The sequence below is a fragment of the Pholcus phalangioides genome, unplaced genomic scaffold (assembly GCF_987345545.1).
Source record: "Pholcus phalangioides strain wild (caught in Gottingen) unplaced genomic scaffold, Ppha-v1.0 ptg000003l_1, whole genome shotgun sequence".
NCBI lineage: Eukaryota > Metazoa > Arthropoda > Arachnida > Araneae > Pholcidae > Pholcus > Pholcus phalangioides.
Genome location: NW_028301596.1, coordinates 25796846 through 25822997, shown reverse-complemented (window position 1 = coordinate 25822997; position 26152 = coordinate 25796846). Strand labels below are relative to the sequence as shown.

Genomic DNA, 26152 nt, shown 5'->3' with positions numbered 1-26152 from the left:
ATTGGAATGCGGAATTAATTTCCCATCTAATGGTGAAATTTGATTTGTATTTTTTTAATGATGTGTGTGCGTAATTAAGCGTTTTCCTTTTTGTACAACATTTAGTGCATTGTCCTTGGGATCAGAAGAGTCTCCCCGTGGAAGAAAGTTTCGTTCAGGGTGTTATTTTTGTCCAGATTTTAGACTTGCCCTTTCACCTTAATTGGTCAAAAGTGATGTCGTAAAAATTTACGCCACGAATCAAAGTGTGCGCATTTCGAAGCCACGCCCACTTTTCAATTTACTTATATCCTCGAAACGTCGGTGGGTTGGTCAGTCTTGGTTCAGTCTCCCGTTTTCTCTCGTTGAGAAAAACGCGGTCAATTCGATGTTTATAATGTGAAATCGTTCTCGCGAGATGTTGCTTTCGCTACCGCAGTAGTTTCTCCATTTTGTTGCCGAGGCAATCCTGAAGCCTGTCACCATGTCCAGAGCAGAGCCTGAGAGCGTGTTATGCCAGCTGAGAAGGATCTGAGAATTTTGTCCTTTCTTGGATAGGCCGCCTGTTTCCCGATGCCCCTCGAACTTGACTCGAGATCCAAGAACTGTGGCAGGAACACTGACCCCTGGGTGGCAGAACGTTGAGTCACTCGGAATTTGTGAGTATGTGAGGTATTCTCTTGGTTTTCTCTCTCATTCACCATTTCTTTTGAGTTCGTGGCGGTGATCTGGAAATTTGTAAATTTTTGTTAATATCATGATTTCATTGAGGTTAGATCCCCCATTGAGATTTTTGGTTAAGTATAAAATTTCTTTAATGTGTCTTAATTCTAATGATCGCTATGACAATGCACATTTTCGGGTTTATTTTGATATGTTTGTTTCGCTGTTTAAAGTAAAGGTTTGTTAAATGTTGATGTTGGAAAAACATTTTTTCTGCAATGAGAGACTTTTGAATTTGCTCAATGTCAATTTTGAATTATTTTAAATGATGCTGCTGTATTGTTAAAATATCTCTTTTGGGAAGAAAAGTAATTAAAATTTAATTATCTCAACTATTATAAATGTGTATGTGTGACTTGTAGTATTTTGGTTCTTTTTACTTGTTTTCATGTGGTAAATCTTAATTAAGATGGAAGGAACTCTAGCACTCCCCGTAGATAAGGGTTATTTTGTGGTCAAGGTAACCACGCTCTGTATGCCCTATTCGAATCACTGGCCCAGGTGTTGAAAGATACTCATATAAGGAGCAAAATGGTCATAGTTCTCATAAATAATACTGTTTTGGTGAAATAGTGTATCTTTGGGAACTAACATGATATAATATATTGATGCCGTGTAAAAATTCATTTTTGTGATATAAATCAGAACATCACAGCCTTGTTAGGCATTTCGCCTGTTGTGGCCTTTCTATTTGTATTTATCACTTCGACAATAGGAACCAATATTAAGTGTGCACAATGGTCAATGTTGATGCAGTGGGTAATAGCCAATTTGTTTTTCTTCCATCTATCTCACTGAGGATTTATGTCAAGAATATGTAGGATCGACCCTCGGGTTAGAAAAGAGAATTTCCTCAAGAGAAGTTTTGAATTACCAACTTTCAAAAAGCATTTAAAAAACCAGAAATTGATAAAAAGGGGTAATTGATTGAACACTGATCACCGTTTAAGAGAAAAATTTATCACAGAGCAGTAATGTTCACCTAAAACTTATACAGCATAAATAATGGAAAAGGAGAATTTTATATGCAATAGTACAAATTTTCTAATGTTACTTACCGCCCTATGCATTTGAAGGGGAAATTGCGATGCACAGATAGTGTTTCTTGTAAAAAGTGTTAGATGGGGATAAAATTTCATATTACAATTTCTGCTGATCGTGAAATGAAAAATTACAATCTAAAAGTCAGTAATAATTTTAACCTAATTAAATGAAAATTAAGGAAATTAAAAAAAAATTTTATGATCCCCAATTAACAAGAGGTCCGATTTTCAGGTTTTTTCTTATACCAAAAGAAATTTATTTCGCAATTTTAAAAGTAATTCATCTATACTAGTTTTTACATGAAAAAATATCTAGGAAGTGTACATATTGTGAATGATTTTGAGGATCATTTTTGTCGTTTCCAGTATGTATTGATAACACCCCATTTTTGCTCTTGAATTGAAATTATTTTTCTTGTCTGAACATTCCGGGTTGGCAGACTGACTAGGTTTAGTTGGTTGGTGTGACAAAATGTTCATCTCCCCCAGGTTTAAATGGGAGGAAGAAATTAGATAAGAAATTTATCCTAACAAGCTTAAGTAAAACGAGGAGTATACTGCAGTATTGCGATATGGCTAGAGTTGGTATGTGGCGAAGTAGGTTTAGTTGTTTGTCTCAAGTGGCAGAACAAAACTTCCGCTTTCCAGAAATGTTGCAGTTCTCACAGAATCAAAAGGCTTTCTTCCCAGTGGTTTTTGTAACAGCCCAGTGATTACCACAGACATGGTAACTTGATAAAATTTTCTAAAATTTTATCTGAATTGGTCATATCTTCTTGATGTAATTTTTGCACCTTGCAATTTTTGAAGTTCGTCAAAAACGTCTCTTGGTTACAAAAAGAAACAAACCTATTCAAGTGTTACCTTTCGCAATGATCCCACATGCCTTTAGTGGTGTCAGAAGACTAAATTTACTTTGGTATGTTACTAGAAATGCAGATCATACTTTTCATTAGTTACTTAGGGTTGATGTTGAATCTTGTTGTACAAACTTTGTACACCTGAGAATAAATTTCCACGTGGCCCCAATGCTTTTGGAAGATACCTAGGATATGATCAGCAGTACCACTCTAATAATGATATTCTTGTCTGTGACTGATATGTGAATGTGATATTTCTAATTAGATTTACTTCAACAATTCCAACAGCTTTTCCCATCAAAACAATAGCAGCAATATAAGAGCAAACACGTTCTTACTTAAATGAGATAAAACATCCCCAGTAAATCTGTAGTTTTCAGGATACTCTGCAAGACCCTGCATCTGTGTAAGATAGAAGAAAAACAGCATTAGTCAAAGATCTTCTTAAAGGCCATTCAAGTATTATGTCAGTTCAGACAAAATGCTATAAATCCCCTTTTTTGAAATTTTCGTGCTATAAAAGCCTGTTTTAACATAATTTTAAGTTCATAAGTGAATTTCAGAGGCCATAATCTGTAAAACTTGGATATTTTGGGCATTTAGAACTTCAAAATTGCTCTTTTCAAAATTTTCCAACACTCAGTATCAATTATCATCAGAAAGCCTCCCCCCTTTCTAACCCCATTTACACGCAACCAAATGATCTGAAAGATTGTTGTTGGAATACATTAACTTTGCTTCGAACGGATAGTGTTAGACATGGATAATTTTGTCAGATGAATGTAGCTCGTGTTAGAAAAGCAGAGGAAAATTATAAATTTGTTTTCCCACAGGCTTAACATATGCCTTGCTGACATTGGACTGTTGAATGTGTATAGTGGACCAATGATTGTCCCAAGAGGTCTTGAATTGATGTCATGGCTCGCACAAGGTGGGGTAGAAACACACTGGGCTCTGGGGCTCATGTTGTTTTAATTAAATTATTTTTTTTGCACCATAAATGCACTGCTAACAACTACGGCTATTTAATAAACAGTATGACTATTTAATAGTATCCAATTAAATTGATGAGTCAACCTCACTGATATGTGACCAACCCCGCTTTTGAAGGTGTGCCGCATACATGGTAATATGAAAAAAAAATCAAATTTATCTTTTTACGAAAATAGAACAAAACAAAGAGCACATCATTGCCTACTTCAGCAAAAGCCTGCCCAAGCCCAAGAGGAATTATTGTATAACTAGGAAGGAGCTGCTCGTGATCGTCAAAGCTGTAGAACATTTCCATCACTACTTCTACAGTCGGAAATTTCTCCTTCGCACAAATCACATCTCATTGAGCTGGCTGTTAAATTACAAGAACCCAGAGGGTCAAGTAGCTCGATGGATACAACAGCTACCAGTGCCGTCATAACGCATATGCCTACTTGGGCATCAAGAGAAGAGGGGTATCAGAAAAATTAGTTGAATTTTTCGAGAATTTGCGAGGTAGGGCCTCAGAAAAATCACTTGGCCCGGGGGCCCAAGATACTCTCAAGACGGCCCTGACAGCTGCAAGGGTACGACATTGAGATCCAGCATCGTAAGAGAGCATCGCACGGAAATACCAATGCCCTCTCAAGGCCATGTCCACAGGATTGCAGACATTGTGTCAAGGCAGAACAAAATTACAGGCCGGTGAACCAGTGAGAGACATAACATCTCAAGTCTCAAGTGATGATCCTTAGAGCAATGAGAACACCCGAAAGACCCAACTAGAAGATCAATAATGGACTTGAAGAAATCAAACAAGAATAAACCAACATGGCAAGATGTCGCCTCTTCCAGTCTGACGACCAAAAGGTACTGAGCGCTATAGGACTCCCTGGAGATGAGAGATGGCACGCTGTACCACAATTGGGAAGATGTTCCAATGGCAACTCACCTTACTAAGAGGGCATGTGAGAGAAGTTTTGAAAGAGTTGCACGGAAGCCAGACTGGTGGACATTTGGCATAACCAAGACTCTCCAGAAGGTCTGTGAACTAGGTCAGCGAAATTGGGTATCTCACAATTTGCAGTCCCCATGCTAATCTATTCCAACTAGGGAAGAAACTTTATTTCAGCAGTTTTCAGTGGCATGTTAATTAGATTATTAAAATTATTGAATTAATTATTTAAATTATTTTACATTAATAGAGGTGCAATCCTCCCCCCCCCCCACCCAGCATCAATGGCAGAGTCTACATATACACTGCTCAAAACAATTAGGGGAGCACATGGTTTTAACAAAATTACACAAAGATGTATACCGATAAGTAACATAAAATGAATCATCCATAATTTAAAGCCTAGCAGGAAACGGAAGAAGAAAACTTTATATGCAAATCAAAGTTCATGACGTCAAAAACCAGAAAAAGGAGATAAGGGCAGAAATCGGGATGTTGCAGAAACGTCTGTTTTACTGCCGTAACTGTGAAATTCGATTGCGCAGTATTTTTTTTTGAGACAAGGTGACTTGAGGATGTCTCAACAACGTGATTTATCGGAATCCATGGCATGGCGTGTTATAGGCAGACTGAAATCCGGGCAAACACAACGTAGTGTCGCGGACGCTGTTTGAGGCACCAGAAGTGTTGTTGCAAGGCTGTGGAATCGATTCCAAGAAAAAGGAAATGTTAGACATCGACCAGGGCAAGGTCGGCCATGCGCCACTACAGCAACTGATGACCAGTATGTACGGTTAACAGCCCGTCGAAACAGAACAGAGAATGCTACGCAGCTGCAAAGACGGTTGCTCTTGGCAACAGGACGAAGGGTGTCCAGCCAAACAGTACGTAATCGGCTTCATGAGGGAGGGCTCTATGCACGTAGGCCAATGGTCTGCATTCCGTTGACCCCACGCCACCGTGCGGCCGGAAGAAAATGGGCTGCTGAACATCGAGATTGGGAGCAACATGATTGGAGCCAAGTGCTGTTTACAGACGAGTACCGATTCAGTCTGGAGAGTGACACCCGACGTGTTCTGGTATGGAGGGACAGGCGCACTCGAAATAACCCTGCATTCGCTCGTGAAAGGTCACAATACAGACGAGCTGGTTGGATGGTATGGGGTGGAATCAGCATAGGCGGACTATCATTCGGAATGATATGCATATCATTCGGAATGACACTTTGACGGCCCTAAGGTATGCAGACGAGATACTGCGACCTCATGTCATTCCTTACGCTGGAGCCATTGGAGATTCCTTTGTTTTCCAGGATGATAATGCCTGACTGCACAGAGCTCGTCTGGTGGAGAACATGCTTGAAGCTGAAACAATACAGCGTATGGAATGGCCAGCGTGCTCTCCTGACCTGAATCCAATCAAGCATGTTTGGGACATGCTCGGACGACGCATTGCTGCGCGACCAAGGCCGCCTGTTACTGTCCGAGACTTGCAGATTGCACTTCTTGAAGAGTGGAACAGTATTCCCCAAAGTCTGATCAATAACCTCATCGCATCCATGGTAAACAGGTGTGCAGCAGTCTTAGCTGTTCAAGGAGACCACACGCCCTATTAAAACTCATGCATCATGTCTAAACAGTACTTTTTTTTATCGTTTACATGCAACCAAATTGTTGCCCTAAATCATCTTTTCATGTTTTTTCCATATTTTCAAAGAATTAAAGCTTAATTCCAAATCTTTTTACGTCTTTTTTCTGTATTGCGCATTGATATGCGTGTACTATCCATTGTATGCCAATACGTGGCTGTCTCGCACGGTTTTCTTCACTTTTTTGCTTGCTCCCCTATTTGTTTTGAGCAGTGTATATATAATATATCAATATATGAATTAACATGCATCATAATTGTGCCGTACCCTTCCCCCAGACTTCAGGGAAGAAACAACCCTGAATTAAAATTGATGAGAATTAACATTTTATTTAATGGAATTGTTCTAATGTATAAAAAATTTAGAGTGAAACCTCGTTAACTGGACATCCACTTAAGTAGACATGTTTGTCTATACTTTTGGGGTGTCGAGTTACTGAGAGTGCTACTTTTTCCTCTTTTACACACAATATACATAACCATAAAAAACAAATTTACTCTAGCACCCAGATGACAAAAGGCACAAATATTTACAAAATTATTAAAAAAAATTTATATGAATCATCCTAATATGCTTTAGTGTGTGAAAATCAACAGAAATATGGCAGGAAATATGGAAAATTAAGATAACATTAACACAAAAATTGAATCAACAGAAAATATGGGGTTTATTAATGCAGTTGATAAAGAGTTTACAGATAGTGCTGTCAGGGTTGCCAATTTCAGTGTGAAAAAAGTTGGCACATTAGCACTGACTCTCCTATAATTTTGAACGAACAAAACAGTAAATTTGCCCCTACCCGGGACACCTGATTCACCAAGGCTGCAATATAATTTTTTTTTCTATAGGAGGAAAAATAATTTTACTGCCCACTTTTGACTGAGAAATTTAATAATGTAATGAAGGAATATATATTGCCTTTTATTAAATATGCCATTCAATCATAAACACCATCTGGGCACTGCACCTCACTCCCCCCAGTTTTGGACCTGATCACTGTATGTAGTGACCAGGGCCGCAACTATGAACAAAAATTTACTGTCGCCTGGGGCCGGTTTTCAAACAAAAGAAAGAGTAAACTCTGCAACCTTCCAGCAAACAGGGAACCAAATCCCTGCTATCCCGTAGTGGTGACTGAGAGACGAAGACATTTTAATAACTTCCGAGGTCTAAGAGAAAAAAGAAAATCAAAATTGAAATTTTTTTACACAACAGGAAGAATGGGACGCAAGATGGTGATAGAGTCATCAATCTGCATCATGAAAATGCTTTAAATTATGTTTTACAGCCAGAAGCAGGATAAAGGTCAGTTGATGATTGGTGACCAATGTCTGTCTGATTTGGAAACCTTAGTGTTAAGCTAAGCAACAAATTTCAAGATTTTGTGATCTTTTCCAAAAATGTTCTGCTTTTGATCAGGTTTGGGGCTATGTTTTCTGGATGACATTCAAATCCAGTTGAAAATATAGTGCAAATTTCATTCGTAGATACATTGTAATTTTCAACAAAAATTATAGATCGTAATTTTCAATCAGATGATTTTTCCAAAATAATTTCTTTTATTGTGGAAAATAAATTCAAAATACATATACGCTTTTTTAACATTGGCCAGAAGTAAGAATATTCTCCCGCTGTACTCAAGTTACTTTCTGCACAGGCCCTTTTAAATCATTATTTCAAATAAGATTTAACAAAAGTAACAATAGAACAAACAACAAATGTAACTAAAACGATGCTCCAAGAAAGGAATTTGGCCCTTGGTAGGTTTTGAAAATCAAATAAAATGAATGATGATTTTAAAATAAGATGAAAATAACAGAATGAGCCAACCTGTGGGGAAATAAAGAATTTTATAAAGGACAGGGAAAAATTCTTATTTGTACTTCGCCTTGCATGCTAGTTTGTTTCCCACCGGCTTTCCCATAAAATGACAACTCTACAATCAAGGAGCTTTCATTCCAATCGCCTTGAAATCAAGTTATGCTGACGTTACATGGTAGGCTCCCGGGAAGGGGGGCTGACAATATGGGATCTCCTTACAAATCTCAATTATTCATCTTAATCTTATTTAGGCCCCAGGGTTTGTTGGCTACCGGAAACCACCCACTGGCAATCCAGTTCGGGACAGTTAGTTCGCTTAGTCTGACAGTCAGGGGAAGGGGGTCTCCTGACTGTCGGGAGAAAACAGGGCCAGAGGTTGGGCTGCCAATGTTCCATAAAAATTCAGGTTACATCTGTGTCAGAGATCCCAATAGCTAGCCTCGTTACCTTCTCTTTCCCTGTGGGGGCTCCCTGCATATTGTTGGTGGAACTGTGTCGACTCATCGTCAAACTCTGATTTTAAATTATTCTGTTGAGAAATGAATAAATTGTGTAATATGAAAAAAATACTTGGTGTTTTTTTACCATATATTATTTTGGGCAATATAATGTAAATGTTTTGCTAAGGGCTATATAAATATAAATGTGCAATAATTTTTACCTTCGTGCCGTCGGTGTGTCCTAGGACCATCTCACATTCAATAATATCAAGAGCTTATACAATGTGCAATAGGCCTAAGAGTTGTGGATCCTGGCCAGATCTCCAATTTCTTGTATTTGTTGCCAGATTCTGTGATTTATTTCTCTACAATATTACTTCTTTCTCTCTCATGAAGATATGTGAATTAGATACAAGTTCAGTACCCCACCGTCGACCTTGTGCTTGGTTCCGTCATGAGGCATTGTGGTAATGCTCTTGTATAATTAGATGCATAGTGAGATACAGTACTGAATTATTTCCTCCAGACAGATGTTTTTATTAAGGTGTCCTGCCCTGCTGAAGCATACTCCAGGTGGTCCCTCAATTAAAACAATGTACTAATTCTAGAAAGGTTCGTGTGCTTCAGCACCTCTCTCGTTTCGTCACCGGTTCTCACGTGATGTTGAAAAGTCGATATAGTCTCGTCAGTTGTGTGGATTGATCGGTAGCCAGACCGGCTGCCTCTGGGCCATTCTTGACATCTGCCTCCTGTTGTCTCCTACGCAGTGGCTAGCCTGTGCTTTCAATGGACATTTCAGTTTGCATTCACACACAAACTCGTGTGAACTCGACTCCAGGAGTTTTCCAGATCAAGGTGTATAAAAGACCAACACTTAATTGTGATATCTCGGACTGGTTTGTGGACAATGTGGACTAGCACATGAATTTTTGGACAAAGCGGTGAGAGGGTTCTTTTACTGTTTCAATATAATGTTGAGAGAGAAAGCTAATTGTGATAACTTCTTGTAAAACAAGTTGCGTTAAATTCTAATAGTTAGCAGAATAAATGTTTATTATTTAACGAAAGAATTCCTTTCATTGCTGTCATCCATTCAATGATAACATTGGATTTAATTTAATAATGAACCAGGAAATACAAGATAAACGTTGTACTTAAATCTGTTTTAGTTCAATAAAGAGAGGGAGAAAATTAGCGACCTTGAACCTGTAACATCCTTCCTTGAAAGAAAGGAGAAATGTTGACAGCAGAAAAGCGTTACAGTCCCTAGGTCAGTTTTTTTTTGCTAAAAAAGTAGAAAAAGTGAACTGGGTCTGAAAATACATAATAAAAGTGACCAGTTTCTGAAAAGTGACTTTTAGTGGAAGAAGTGACCCATGCAGAGCCACAAATATAACACGTGAAAGAATATTTCACCAAAATTTATAGCTTCAGATTTAACACTAGAAACGTGGAGTGGGTCAATTTGACCCAAATCAAACTTTGTTTTCATTTATCTCGAAAACTTAGGCGCAGATGTTATGATATCATATGAATATTAATTCACGAAAATTTTATTATCTTCACATTTCGTGTTTCAGAGCTATAAGCACTTATACCTAGAACCATGGTTTGGGTCATTTTGACCATGGTTCTATAGGAAAAAAGGGGTGTAGAATTTCCTTGGAAGTGGTTACCCTTTTTAAAATTATTTGTAAATGAAGTTAATGAAGAATAAAGGTCTTTCAAGGTCAAAGCCAATTCACTGTCAGAGCAGATTATTATTTTTTTTCCAATGGAGGAATGGCACACACATACAAGTAGAGCTAAATATATTTTTTTTCTTTGTAAACTTGAATACCTGGAATTCTGACGGGACTCAATAAAGATTTTGGGAGTGTAAAAGTTTGACTCTAAAAAAATGTGTAGTTGAAATTTCTGCAGGCAAACGATGGAATTCTGATGGGACTCAATAAAGATTTTGGGAGTGTAAAAGTTTGACTCTAAAAAAATGTGTAGTTGAAATTTCTGCAGGCAAACGATGTCGCAGAAAAAATAAAATTCTGGCTTGCACAAAATACGTTTTGCATGGATTTCTAAACATTGGGGAGTATCATCGTCCAACGAATCTCTCTCTTTCAGAGCACATAGTGATGCAACTGATCAAGCAATTTGAGAACAAGAGTAGAAATGCCTCAACCGACACCTTTTTTCACACCACTGAAGCTGGGTCAAATGCTAAAAGCCAAAAAATACGAGCTTAGTAGAGACGGTAAGAGGAAATCGAAGAGCAATATTATCTGACGCAATAAAGATAGTGTAACTACAGTTGTATGGAACAATGATGTCACAGTTACAATTTATCAAGGAAAGAACGATATAAGTTTATCATTACTCAGCACGCTTCATCTGGCAGTCTATACTGGCAGTAGTAGCCACAAAAAGCTTCCACACACACAAATTATTTCACACTACAATTCAACAAAGCGTAACGATCGTAGTTGTAGCGATCAAATGCCCAGAAAATATCTGGTGAAGGTGGCATCACAGACGTTTTCTACAACATCCTGGATCTCACTATAAAAATATTAATGGATTTTTATAGAGCAGTACAGAAAGGCCAGAACTATTTTCTGAAAGCAGTTCCTCTAAAACTGTATCGAAGAACTGCGTTCATTCATCATATGTGTTGCCCTTGTGCAAAACGAAATGTTCGTGCTCTCTTGATCATGTAACTATTCGTGAGTGATCAAAATAATAATAATAATAATAATAGTAATAAATAAAAATAAACGAGAGTCTGATGTCGGGTAACATAAAAATGTGGAAACGAAACTTAATTTTTGCATGGGTCGTGCAACTTCAACATGCGATGAATATGTCAGAATGATGAAAAAAAAATTGCTTCAAACTACTCATAAATTAAACTGGATCATAAATTCCACTTATCAGTAAGAAATCAATACTTATTTCACAGAATCATATTATAGACTTTTTCGTATTCAATTTGACACGCTTATTTTACATCTTTGTTGTATTATGGGATTACTCAAAAGTGTTTTTAGACTGAATAGAGCAAATAATGTATATTAAATATTATTTTTACTGAATTACATCATTTTTTAGCTAATTTTGAAGACCATTTTATATTCATAAACAAATATGGTTTTCCATTATGCATACGCAATTGAACAACATTGAATAAGAGAAGGGGCAAAACCCAGGAACCGAAAATAAATTCCTGTTTTCGCTATGAAACACCATTCTTTCACAGTTTGAGTCAATTTGACCCAGTTCGCGGTTCTAGGTATACCGAAAGTGCCACGGTTCTTAAGAAATATATACACATAAATATCTAATTTCTTACAGAGGAGATTTTATCACCTTTCTGAATATGATAGCTGGAGGCAATTTCAGGAGAGTGAATAGAATTCCTAATCTTCCTCTATGTGCTGCGGTTATCACAACATCTGACAAACCAGCTATAAATAAAGATCAATTATAATTATCTACACAGGTGAATTATGAATTAAATATGAATAACCATGAAAAAACCTCAATATAAATCAAGGACGACAAACTTCTTTTCATTTGAGGGCCACAGAGTTAAGGTGACAATTAGCTCTTGTCACTCCTTCCCACATGGCAACCACACATTTACGAGTGGAAACTCTCAGATAGTCTGTTTCTCTTTATTTGTAGCAATTATAGTTTCTTCAATGTGCAAGCATTTGGCAACAAATTTGGATAATCTGTATATGAAGAATCAGCATTAGTTAAAAAAATAAAACTATGTCCGAAAAGTGTGCAATGTCAAAAAAAGAGGTACAGTACTTACAAAAACAAGTTAAACCCCATCAGAAACACTTTATGTAAAAAATGAAGCTAAGTCTCAAGACTCGTTACCCGTAAAAAATTGTGATATCTGATGCAGAGTAAAATCACTTAAAGGCTACTCCACCACCAAGGCTAATCACTCCACCTTTAGTTGAACATTTTAGGACTCATCAATTGCACAAGAATGTGTTGGCCTTGGTCAAGTTTTACTATTCGCACCATTGCTAAAGAATTCCATCAAATACTGTTTATGTAAGGGTATGTGCAGGGTTGGCAGTTTTTGACGGTTCAAACCACTGTCACGTCAAAAAACCTCAAGTATTGCTTTTCAATATAAAAATTCCCATTGAAAATACACACGTTAATTGCATGTAATGTTTAAAGTGATTATGTTATACAAAGAATAAATATTTATAATATGATTGTTAAAATAATTTTCTACTCTCAACAGAATTATTTTGCACAAAAAAAAATATATATATATGGTTTTTTCCTTATAAAATATACAATTTCCATAAAGCATAGCATAAACACTGAAGGGACAACTGGAAAGATTTGACATTCTCTGATTTAAAATGATTCTTGACCTTCCAAAATGTCTTCAACTGCTTATATATGTACTTTGATATAAACCATCTGCTGTACTCTTTTTACAACACATAAGTGTTTAAAACAGTTTATTACATCATATATATAATGTTGATTTCTGTTATTAAATTATCTAGATAATCACTGATACTTACTTAACCAGTCAAGTGGTAATGACGCTTTAGGTCGCCCAGTTTAGGGACCGATGCAGGGCACCGGTGTGTAGGCGCCTATCTGTGGGACCGGTTGTTGAGCTCCATTATTAAATATAATAACAATCAGAAGGTTTTTTATAATACATGTTTAATTTGGTACGGACACATAAAAATGAAAGACATCACATGACAATGGTTGCTTGCCGACTGCGAAGAAAAACATTCGATTTTTTATCGCAACTTGCGTTGCTAGGTAACAAAATATTCGCACTAGAAAATTGCGAAGTGCGACGTCATTATTTTTCCGCAATCGGTAAAAGTTCAAGTAGAGGTCGCTACACACTCCCCCCCCCCTAGTGTCAACGAAATGTCGTGGTCGAGTATCTGTCGGGGAAGTGGACATGACGACCGGAACGAGTCACAGTTGCTGGTACTGTATTTGGACGGACGGGTGACGTCGAAGGCACTTGGGTATGCTGGTCACTTAAGAAAGCTGGGATCAACCGATCGATGGAGATTCTCCTGGATGTCCCGTTGAAGTCGATGTCGAAGAATTTATCTCGTCGATCTTTGACCAGAAATGGGCCTTGATACGTTGGTTGCAAGGCAGAGTGTGGTGCATCGTTACGCAGGAAGACATGAGATGCGGATTGTAGACATGTAGGAAGATATGTTGGCGTAGATCCGTGAGTTGTTGTAGGTATGGGTTTCATTGAACACATTAGTTTTTGAAGTTGATGGACGAAATCGGATTGTTTGACGTCTGGTATTGCGGAGAAGTACTCGCCAGGCAGTTGCAATGGTGATCCATAGAGGATTTCGGCGGAGGAGCATCCTAAATCTTCTTTCACTGCGGATCTCAGGCCTAGTAGTGCTAATGGAAGAGCGTCAACCCAAGCTGCATAGGATTGGATTCGGCATCTTAGGGCAGCTTTCAGAGATCGGTGTTGTCTCTCGATGAGTCCATTCGCCTGAGGATGATATGCGTTCGTCTTGTGATGTTGGAATCCGAGGTATCTGCTTAAGGTTTGGAAAAGATTACTCTCAAACTGTCTTCCTTGGTCTGTGGTAATCTTCTGTGGTATGCCAAATCTGGCAAACCAGGTCGCAATTAGGGCTTTGGCGACTGTTTCAGCAGTTTGGTCTGGCATAGGTGTGGCTTCGATCCATCTGGAATATCTGTCTATTATCGTTAGGAGGTACCGTGAGCCTTGGCATAATGGCAATGGGCCAACTATGTCGAGATTGATGTGTTGAAATCTTTTGTTTGGTACTTTGAATTCGGCCAGAGTGGAACGAGTGTGTCGGTGAACTTTAGAACGTTGGCATGCAATGCATGCTCTAGTCCACGCCTGACAATCTTTTTTGAGGTTGCGCCAGATGAAGCGTTGAGAAACCAACTTGGTAGTAGCTTTGATACCTGAATGAAAAAGCGTATGGAGTGATTCAAAAGCTTGTCTTCTGTGTGATTCTGGAATATAAGGACGGATGTGTCCCGTAGAAATGTCACAAAACAAGTGCTTCGTTATATTACTGTCCGGCAAACGCAGTTTGACGATTTTCAATGATGAGCTTTGTTGGAGTTCACGTAATTCATCGTCACATTGAGAGTCGGCAATCGCATCGTAGTCGATTGGTGATGGAGAAGCAATAGTTGCGATGCGTGACAAAGTGTCAGCAACTACATTGTTTGGTCCGGGAATATACCTGATATCAGTAGTAAATTCTGCGATATAATTTAATTGCCGTAGTTGTCGAGGCGAAGCTTTGTTCGGGTCTTGTTTGAAGGCATACATCAATGGACGATGGTCACTATAAATGGTAAAATGACGTCCTTCTAGCTGGCATTTGAAATGTTTAACTGCGCTATAAATAGCTAGTTCTCTGTCATACGCACTGTATTTTACTTGAGACTGGGAGAGTGTGCGAGAGAAAAAACTGAGGGGTTGGATCACACTGTCATGCTCTTGCTGTAACACTGCACCGATGGCATTGTCCGATGCATCTGCTACGAGAGAAATGTGCGCGTTTGGCTTTGGATGAACGAGCAAAGTGGCGTTGCATAGCGCTTCCTTGACATCGGCGAAGGCTTGTGAAGCTTGTTGAGTCCAATTGAGTGGTTTCCGGCTGTTTTTCGCATGACCTGCTAACATAGCGGTGAGTGGTCGCTGCAGGTCTGCACACTTAGGTATGAACCGGTGGTAAAAATTCAACATGCCCAGAAATCGGCGCAAGGAAGTGGCGGAAGTGGGTTGCATAAAGTTCTTGATGACATCTACTTTGGAGGATAACGGTTTGAGTCCATTCTTGCTAATTTCATATCCCAAGAATTTGATGGTCGGGACGCCAAATATGCATTTTGGCACATTTATGCACAGTCCGTATTCGTCAAGTCGACTGAATACTTCACGTAAGTGTTGGAGATGAGTTTGCTCGTCTGGAGAAGCTACCAGGATATCGACTAAATAACAGAATACGAATTCCAATCCTTGTAGGATCGTATTCATGAATCTCTGGAAGGTCTGCGCTGCATTGCGTAATCCAAAGGTCATATACGGAAATTCGAAGAGTCCAAACGGTGTAGTAATTGCTGTTTTTGGAATATCCGGCTCATGCACTGGAATTTGTTGATACGCTCTAATCAGGTCGATTGAGGAATATATTGTCGTTCCGTGGAGAATGTGCGAGCAATATGTGAGGAAAGGAATCAGGCAACGATCAAGAACTGTGATTTTGTTCAGTGCTCTGTAGTCTCCACACGGCTCCAGTCACCAGATTTCTTTGGTACTAGATGGAGTGGACTAGACCAACTGCTCTTCGAAGGCTAACAAAGTCTTTGTTGCATCATGAACTCGAACTCTTTTCGCGCAACTTTCAACTTTTCCGTGGAAAACCGTCGAGGTCGGGCAAAAACTGGTGGACCTGTAGTCTCAATGAAGTGCTTGATATTGTGCTCTTTAATTTTCTTATTTTGGATGTGTGGACGGAGAATATCAGGAAACTCTTTGACTATATCCCGATATGGCGATGATAATAGATTGATACCGTTCAAGCAAAAAGATGGAGCTGCGATATTTCTTGCAATGGAACAAGTGGCAGATAGCAAGGTCGTTCCATCGATGAGGCAATGATGTTTGCTATCGACTAATAGATTGAAATGTGATAGAAAATCTACACCAATAATCGGTTGGGTTACGTCGGCTATGATGAATGGCCAAGCAAATGTCCTTCGGAGGTTCAAATTCAATGTTAGAAGTTTGGTACCGTAAGTTGAGATAGAGGAACCATTGGCGGCTATAAGAATCAACTTCTTGTGGGTATTGACGACAGTTCGCGGGACGACTGACACATCAGCGCCCGTGTCGATCAAAAAAGTCCAGTTGGTGGAAGGATCGGCCAGTATGACTCTGTCGACGAATTGGCAGTCGTGGCCTTGGCCGGTGGACGACTGAATTATTAGTTTCCCGGTGAGGTTTTGAAGGAGCAGGGCTGTTGACATTTCTTAGTCTGAGCTCCGAAACTGGTGTGATAGAAGCAGAAGCCATTTTCAGCTTGTTTGTATTGGGCTCGGCTGTGGGATCGCGAGCGAGAATACCGTTCTCGATGACGATGGTCGAATCGAGGTCTAGGCTGTCGCTGTGAAGTGTGAATAGCGGCCTTCAGCTCACTCAACTCTTTGGTCAGAGCTGCGACTTGTTGCTCCAGTGATTGGCTGATTGTGTTCTCAGGTCGACCGGATGCTGAACACATATTTGGAATGGCCAACTCAGCAATTTTATCTGCCATCAAAGCGAGTTGTGGAAGCCCTTCGCTCGAAGCAGCTAGTATAGCTTGGACGTTAGCGGGAAGTCGCGCTAACCACAACGATTTCAGCAAGTCATCACTAAAGTTACGTCCGGCAAGCTCACGCATTCGGGCAAGCAGATGCGATGGTTTTTGACCTCCTAGTTCTAAACCTTGCAGTAGCGTACGGATTTTCGATGATTCGCTCTCCGCGTAAACCTGAATCAATCGTGTCTTCAGCGCGTCGTATTTATTCTGCTGGGGAGGTTCTAGAACTAAATCTTGGACTGTCGATAAAATATCGGCATCGATACCAGCGATAGTATGGTTGAACTTCGTAGCATCGGCAGTTATCGCTGCGATCGAGAATTGTGCTTCTAGTTGGATAAACCACAAGTTTGGATTGTTTCTCCAAAATGGAGGCGGCTTTATAGCGATGCGATCGACATTCGGCGGATTGTCCATTTGGAACGGAGGAAACGATTACTCGCTTACCTTGAGAAGCTTGCTGTTCGAAATCATGGCGCTGTTCGAAATCACGTCCGGCGTCGCCAGTTTAGGGACCGATGCAGGGCACCGGTGTGTAGGTGCCTATCTGTGGGACCGGTTGTTGAGCTCCATAATTAAATATAATAACAATCAGAAGGTTTTTTATAATACATGTTTAATTTGGTACGGACACATAAAAATGAAAGACAGCACATGACAATGGTTGCTTGCCGACTGCGAAGAAAAACATTCGATTTTTTATCGCAACTTGCGTTGCTAGGTAACAAAATATTCGCACTAGAAAATTGCGAAGTGCGACGTCATTATTTTTCCGCAATCGGTAAAAGTTCAAGTAGAGGTCGCTACAACGCATATATGGGTCAAACTGTTCCCAACCTTTGAGTGGTGTTGACGAATATATGGGTCATGAAGGATCTATTCCTTCCACCTTTACCTGTTGTATTTTGACCGACACCTTCAACGCCTCTTAATCCTCACTCATTCAAGTGAATGAAGCACATGGTCGAAAAGTTACAATGAATTGGCCCTGTACCATCACAATGACTACCTTATATATAGAACAAGGAGTGACTTTTTTACTGGTATCTTGAAAGTAAAAATGCAAGATTGTTAGAATGGGATTAGGGAGGGGTATATAGAGAGAGGAAACTATCATTCCAAGGAAGAACTGTGTTTTCCTCCGCTTATATTCACAATATGCGAAAAGCTAAGCTGTAAGAAATTCTTCTGAAATTTTTTTTCAATTTTAAATTCAGCGAAATCTCGATATGACGATACTCTGCGGACCACGAAAAAATTTCTTTGTGATTGTTATCAGGGATTATCGTTATATCGAGAGGCAGCAGTTTAATATTAGGCTATAGGCATTGCTACACAAGACTTGAAAAAAAATCATTGTAGAGGTATTTCTAGTTGTATCGAATATCATTGCAGCGAGATTTAACTGTATATAAACATGTAAATTAACATATGCAATCCGCCAAAACCCCAAAAAAGTTTATTGGCTGGAAGATAAAAGATGATAAAATAAAAAAGAAATTCATTTTTTAGGAATTTATTTCAAGTTATATGCATATAGATTTAACTTGTGACTTGAATAATATTTCAGCTATTTTAGTTTCACACAACGGTTATACTTTTTTACGTATTTTAATCACATGACACTTTTTTTATATATTGTGAAACCTCGCTACTCGATAATACTATAAATCCACCTACAATGATGTTTTTTTCAAGTCTTGTTTGGAAATGTTAATACTCTAATGCTGAACTGTTAAGTCTCGATATAATGATTATCCCTCTACAACGATATTTATTTTTTAAATATATTATATATATTACTACCGAAGTCCAAAATTTGCCAGTTTACCTAGCCCTATATATCGATTCCTATGATTCGGGGTCATCTCCACGTTGGTGTATTGTTTTGTGATTACTATAACTATGTAGTTATGATTAGCTACAGCAACTTTAAAGATTAGTGGAATCGGAATGTCGATATCTTTAAATATTGAAATCCAGGAATACCAATATCCCATACACAGGGATAGATGGATGTATAGGGGCCGAAAAAATCCTGAAATTTGGATATTTCGGGAACTAGCCGAAACACATTGACGTAGGCAAAGGGCCCCCCCCCCCCCACCGAGCCAAAATTATAGTGTTATTTTACAAGAAAAAACTTAAACCCCCTCTGAAGGAAAAAAATCTGAACCCCCCCCCCCCGAGAAAATTCTGCGTGTGCTTATGCAGAAATATATATATTGATCAAAATTTCTGGGTAATTTTATTATAAAATCATGAAAAGAAAAGCTCAGCTAACGTATGTGACTTTTTGGGAAATTCCCAAATCAGGTGGTGAAACACCACCTAAACGTTTCTTATTCTTTTCTTTCTTTTGAAAAAAAATTACAAAATTATACTTAACTGAGTTGGCTGCAAAGTATCAGTAATACTTGTTTTTCCCAGTTCATGTCAAATGTACCCCCCCCCCCCACAGAAACTAAATAAAAGAATGAATAATAGCTCGTACGGTCTACCTCAAAACCAAGATTTGCTTTATTTTAAACGTATAATATTGTCTTTTCAAAAAATTGTGCTACATGATCAATTTTTTTTCGAACGCAAAATTTATTGTTTTTCCAACATGTTATTTCTTTTTAATTACACAAGAAATCTTTTCTTTTTTGTGAAATTTGAAAGAAAAAAAATCATTGGTGTTGGTTTGTCAAAAATAATATCGAAATTTCAGAATTGATATTTTTCACTTACAGGAGTAAGAAAAGTTTATGTTCAAGAGTAGCAAATCATTCATCAGAACTATTTCCCTCATACAAATTTGAACATGAGAATATTATGTCGATAAATACCAGAGAATATATCGAAAATAATATATTCCCAAAGTTTCATATTTTGGATTAGGCTTTCTGAAGAAGGCAGGATATATGTGTCAAGGTGGAAAAGTCATAGGACACTTTTCCTCCTCTTTTGACATGTAACAGAGATTTAGTAATGAGAGTTATTCATATCGTGTTTATGTGTGATATTTTGTGTCAATTAGTGGACATGTCTAATGTATTTCGGGAAAATTAGTTTGTTGTCCTTGTTCGTTTGGGAAAACATGTAGGTTACACACCAATTTTTTGTACACATTGTATGTGTTTGAAACATATTCGATTTTGAATATGATCCCTATTAGTCTAAATTAATCCTCAGGAATTTTTGCCCACTTGGCATCAAGTGTGAGCCGATTTTTAGCCATCTTCTCATTGGAGAAATTAAGAGTTTTGTTGAAATTTAAATTCAATCCAGTATAGTAAGGTAGGAGATGGCCATTTCTCGGACTTTCGTTTCCGATCTTGAAGATGACGCAGAGAGATATTTTTTTTAATTTTATTTTAAAATTACCGCTTTACGTCTTTGAAACTTTTTTTCATGTCATCAGAGTTTTTCTGGAGAATGAGATATGCACGCTGAGCTAATTTGTGGATTCATTAATTGAGTAATTCATTAATAATTTCATTTTTTTCGAAAAGGAAACACACGTGCTATTGATAATTGTTAACGTTTAATTTTGACTAGAATGTTGATTGGAAAATATTTAGATATTTCATAAAAGTGTATTCTATGTGTCATCTTGAATTTAAAATCATGTGTTAATAATTTTTTTAATTTTCTTTGTCATGCGAAAAGAATTCTTCCTGTATCTTTAATTATGCATCAAAATGTGTCACGTAACCTATCATTGGAATGCAGAATAAAATTCCCATCTAATGGTAAAATTTGATTTTTATTTTGAAATGATGTGTGAGCATAATTAAGCATTTTCTTTCTTGTATGACATTAGTGCATTTGTCCTTGGGGTTAGAAGAGTCTCCCCGTAGGAAAGACAGTTCCGTTCAGGACGTTGTTTTGTCCAGGTTTTAGACTTGCCCTTTCACCTTAATTGTTCAAAACAGATGTCAAAAAAATTTACGCCACGAATCAAAGTGTGTGCATTTCCAAGCCACACCCACTTTTCCAGTTTACTTATACCCTTGAAAAATCAGTGGATTGGTTCAGTCTTCTGTTTTCTCACGACTAGAAGTGTGGTCCCTTCGATAGAAGTCCCTCCTTTTCCCCCCTTGAAATGTGACGTATTCCTTGCGAAATGTAAGTGTTCGCTACTAGACAAGTCTGTACTGATCCTGGAGTTTCTCGCCATGTCCGGAGGGGAGCCGGAGTACGTGTCTATCTCAACTGAGAAGGTTCCAGAGAGTTCACAACTATCTTGGATAAGTCACCTGTTTCCCGGTATCATTTGGACTTGATTTAAAACTGTTCCTGTTGCTTCTAAAGGATTCTGAATGCTGACCCCCTGAGTGACAGAACGTCGAGTCACACAAAATTTGAAGGTATGTGAGATTTTCTCCTGCTTTCCATAAACATGAAAACTTTTAGCTTGAAAAACATTATTTTGAAAAAACCGACAGACCCTCCCTTACAGTATGAAAATTAAAAATTCAAACTCGTGTGGAATTTCCTCCACATTCAAACTTGAAGCATAAATATGGTTCTGTTTTCCCTATCAATGATGAAATTCTCCACAAAATAAACATGAAAACTTTTCAATAGCTCTAAAAAATTAATTTTCAAAAAACCGAAAGTACCCTGCCTTACAGGTGTGAAAATTTAAAATTCAAACTAAAGTGTGGAATTTTCTCCCGATTCAAAGTTGAAATACAAATATGGTTCTGCTTTCCCTATCCGTGATGAAATTCTCTACAAATAAACATGAAAACTTTTCAATAGCTCGAAGAAAGTTATTTTGAAAAAACCAACATGACCCTCCATTACAGATGTGAAAATATAAAATTCAAACTCATGTGTTGATTTTTCTCCTGATTCAAACTCGAGGCATAAATTTGTTTTTGTTTTCCCTATCTGTGATGAAATTCTCTACAAAATAAACATCATAACTTTTCAATAGCTCGAAAAAACTAACTTTCAAAAAACCGACAGGACCCACAAAGAACCTCTCTAAAAAACCCTCTAAATTTTCACACCCTTACAGGTGTGGAAATTTAAAATTCAAACTCATGTGTGGATTTTTCTCCCGAATGAAACTCGAGGCATAAATTTGGTTTTTTTCCCTATCCGTAATGAAATTCTCTACAAAATAAACATGAAAACTTTTCAATAGCTCGAAAAAAGTTACTTTGAAAAAACCGACAGGACCCTCCCTTACAGAAGTGAAAATATAAAATTCAAGCCCATGTGTTGATTTTTCTCCCGATTCAAACTTGAAACATAAATATGGTTCTGTTTTCCCTATCCGTGATGAAATTCTCTACAAAATAAACATGATAACTTTTCAATAGCACGAAAAAATTTATTTTGAAAAAACCGAAAGTACCCTCCCTCACAGGTGTGAAAATTTCAAAATTCAAACTCATGTGTTGATTTTTCTCCTGATTCAAACTCGAGGCATAAATTTGTTTTTGTTTTCCCTATCTGTGATGAAATTCTCTACAAAATAAACATCATAACTTTTCAATAGCTCGAAAAAACTAACTTTCAAAAAACCGACAGGACCCACAAAGAACCTCTCTAAAAAACCCTCTAAATTTTCACACCCTTACAGGTGTGGAAATTTAAAATTCAAACTCATGTGTGGATTTTTCTCCCGAATGAAACTCGAGGCATAAATTTGGTTTTTTTCCCTATCCGTAATGAAATTCTCTACAAAATAAACATGAAAACTTTTCAATAGCTCGAAAAAAGTTACTTTGAAAAAACCGACAGGACCCTCCCTTACAGAAGTGAAAATATAAAATTCAAGCCCATGTGTTGATTTTTCTCCCGATTCAAACTTGAAACATAAATATGGTTCTGTTTTCCCTATCCGTGATGAAATTCTCTACAAAATAAACATGATAACTTTTCAATAGCACGAAAAAATTTATTTTGAAAAAACCGAAAGTACCCTCCCTCACAGGTGTGAAAATTTCAAAATTCAAACTCATGTGTTGATTTTTCTCCCTAGTCAAACTTGAGGCATAAATTCGGTTTTGCTTTCCCTATCCGTGATGAAATTCTCTACAAAATCAACATGAAAACTTTTCAATAGCTCGAAAAAAGTAATTTTAAAAAAAACCAACAGGACCCTCCTTTACATTATGAAAATTTTAAATTCAAACACACGTTTGGAATTTTCTCCCGATTCAAACTGGAAACATAAATATGGTTTTGCTTTCCCTATATGTGATGAAATTCTCTACAAAATAAACATGAAAACCTTTTAATAGCTCGAAAAAAGTAATTTTGAAAAAACCGACAGGACCCTCCCTTACAGGTGTGAAAATTTATAATACAAAATAAAGTGTGGAATTTTCTCCTGCTTCAAAGTTGAAATATAAATATACTTCTGTTTTTCCTATCCATGATGAAATTCTCTACTAAATAAACATGAAAACTTTTCAATAGCTCGAAAAAAGTTATTTTGAAAAAACCGAGAGGACCCTCCCTTACAGATGTGAAAATTTAAAATTCAAGCTCATGTGTTGATTTTTCTCCCGATTCAAACTTGAAACATATATATGGTTCTGTTTTCCCTATCCGTGATGAAATTCTCTGCAAAATAAACATGAAAACTTTTCAATAGCTCGAAAAAAGTAATTTTAAAAAAACCAAGAGGACCCCCTTCCCATACAAGTGTGAAAATTTAAAATTCAAACTAAAGTGTGGAATTTTCTCCTGATTCAAAGTTGAAATATAAATATGGTTCTGTTTTCCCTATCCGTGATGAAATTCTCTACAAAATAAACATGAAAACTTTTCAATAGCTCGAAAAAAGTTATTTTAAAAAAACCGACAGGACCCCTCCCTTACAGATGTGACAGTATAAAATTCAAACTCATGTGTTGATTTTTCTCCAGATTCAAACTCGAGGCATAAACTTGTTTTTGTTTTCCCTATCTGTGATGAAATTCTCTACAAAATAAACATGAAAATTTTTCAATAGCTCGAAAAAAGTCATTTCGAAAAAACTGACATGACCATCCCTTACAGGTGTGAAAATTTAAAATTCAAACTAAAGTGTGGAATTTTCTCCCGATTCAAAGATGAAATATAAATATGGTTCTGTTTTCCCTATCCGTGATGAAATTCTCTACAAAATAAACATGAAAACTATTCAATACCTCGAAAAAAGTTATTTTAAAAAAACCGACAGGACCCCCCTCCCTTACAGATGTGAAAATTTAAAATTCAAGCTCATGTGTTGATTTTTCTCCCGATTCAAACTTGAAACATAAATATGGTTCTGTTTTCCCTATCCGTAATGAAATTCTCTACAAAATAAACATGAAAACTTTTCAATACCTCGAAAAAAGTAATTTTAAAAACACCGACAGGACCCTCCCTTACAGGTGTGAAAATTTAAAATTCAAACTAAAGTGTGGAATTTTCTCACGATTCAATGCTGAAATATAAATATGGTTCTGATTTCCCTATCCGTGATGAAATTCTCTACAAAATAAACATGAAAACTTTTCAATAGCTCGAAAAAAGTAATTTTGAAAAAACTGACATGACCATCCCTTACAGGTGTGAAAATTTAAAATTCAAACTAAAGTGTGGAATTTTCTCCCGATTCAAAGATGAAATATAAATATGGTTCTGTTTTCCCTATCCGTGATGAAATTCTCTACAAAATAAACATGAAAACTTTTCAATAGCTCGAAAAAAGTTATTTTAAAAAAACCGACAGGACCCCTCCCTTACAGATGTGAAAATTTAAAATTCAAGCTCATGTATTGATTTTTCTCCCGATTCAAAGTTGAAATATAAATATGGTTCTGTTTTCCCTATCCGTGATGAAATTCTCTACAAAATAAACATGAAAATTTTTCAATAGCTCGAAAAAAGTCATTTCGAAAAAACCAAAACGATCCTCCTTCACATTATGAAAATTTAAAATTCAAACTAAAGTGTGGAATTTTTTCCCGATTCAAAGTTGAAATATAAATATGGTTCTGATTTCCCTATCCGTGATGAAATTCTCAACAAAATAAACATGAAAACTTTTCAATAGCTCGAAAAAAGTAATTTTAAAAAAACCGAAAGGACCCTCTCCCTTACAGGTGTGAAAATTTAAAATTCAAACTAAAGTGTGGAATTTTCTCACGATTCAATGCTGAAATATAAATATGGTTCTGATTTCCCTATCCGTGATGAAATTCTCTACAAAATAAACATGAAAACTTTTCAATAGCTCGATAAAAGTAATTTTGAAAAAACCGACATGACCCTCCCTTACAGATGTGAAAATTTAAAATTCAAGCTCATGTGTTGATTTTTCTCCCGATTCAAACTCGAGGCATAAACTTGTTTTTGTTTTCCCTATCTGTGATGAAATTCTCTACAAAATAAACATGATAACTTTTCAATAGCTCGAAAAAAGTAATTTTGAAAAACCGACAGGACCGTCCCTTACAGGTGTGAAAATTTAAAATTAAACTAAAGTGTGGAATTTTCTCCCGATTCAAAGATGAAATATAAATATGGTTCTTTTTTCCCTATCCGTGATGAAATTCTCTACAAAATAAACATGAAAACTATTCAATAGCTCGAAAAAAGTTATTTTAAAAAAACCGACAGGACCCTCCCTTACAGATGTGAAAATTTAAAATTCAAGCTCATGTGTTGATTTTTCTCCCGATTCAAAGTTGAAATATAAATATCGTTCTGTTTTCCCTATCCGTGATGAAATTCTCTACAAAATAAACATGAAAATTTTTCAATAGCTCGAAAAAAGTCATTTCGAAAAAACCAAAAGGATCCTCCTTCACATTATGAAAATTTAAAATTCAAACTAAAGTGTGGAATTTTCTCCCGATTCAAAGTTGAAATATAAATATGGTTCTTATTTCCCTATCCGTGATGAAATTCTCTACAAAATAAACATGAAAACTTTTCAATAGTTCGAAAAAAGTAATTTTAAAAACACCGACAGGATCCCTTACAGATGTGAAAATTTAAAATTCAAGCTCATGTGTTGATTTTTCTCCCGATTCAAACTTGAAACATAAATATGGTTCTGTTTTCCCTATCCGTGATGAAATTCTCTACAAAATAAACATGAAAACTTTTCAATAGCTCGAAAAAAGTAATTTTAAAAAAACCGACAGGACCCTCCCTTACAGGTGTGAAAATTTAAAATTCAAACTCAAGTGTGGATTTTTCTCCCGATTCAAATATGAAATATAAATATGGTTCTGTTTTCCGTATCCGTAATGAAATTCTCTACAAATGAAACATGAAAACTTTTCAATACCTCGAAAAAAGTAATTTTAAAAACACCGACAGGACCCTCCCTTA

General features: G+C 37.0%; 1 protein-coding gene across 3 annotated transcripts in view; it reads right to left on the bottom strand.

The window, feature by feature from the left end:
• Positions 1-26152, bottom strand: part of LOC149088343 (2-oxoadipate dehydrogenase complex component E1) — an 846788-nt gene that overhangs the window by 376931 nt on the left and 443705 nt on the right. For all 3 annotated transcript variants that reach the window (XM_089247246.1, XM_089247241.1, XM_089247249.1), the window contains exons 6-7: positions 11805-11902; positions 2944-3007 (exon numbers count right to left, since the gene is read on the bottom strand). In XM_089247246.1, the coding sequence (XP_089103372.1) occupies positions 2944-3007; positions 11805-11902 (162 nt within the window). The remainder of the gene's footprint in view (positions 1-2943; positions 3008-11804; positions 11903-26152) is intronic.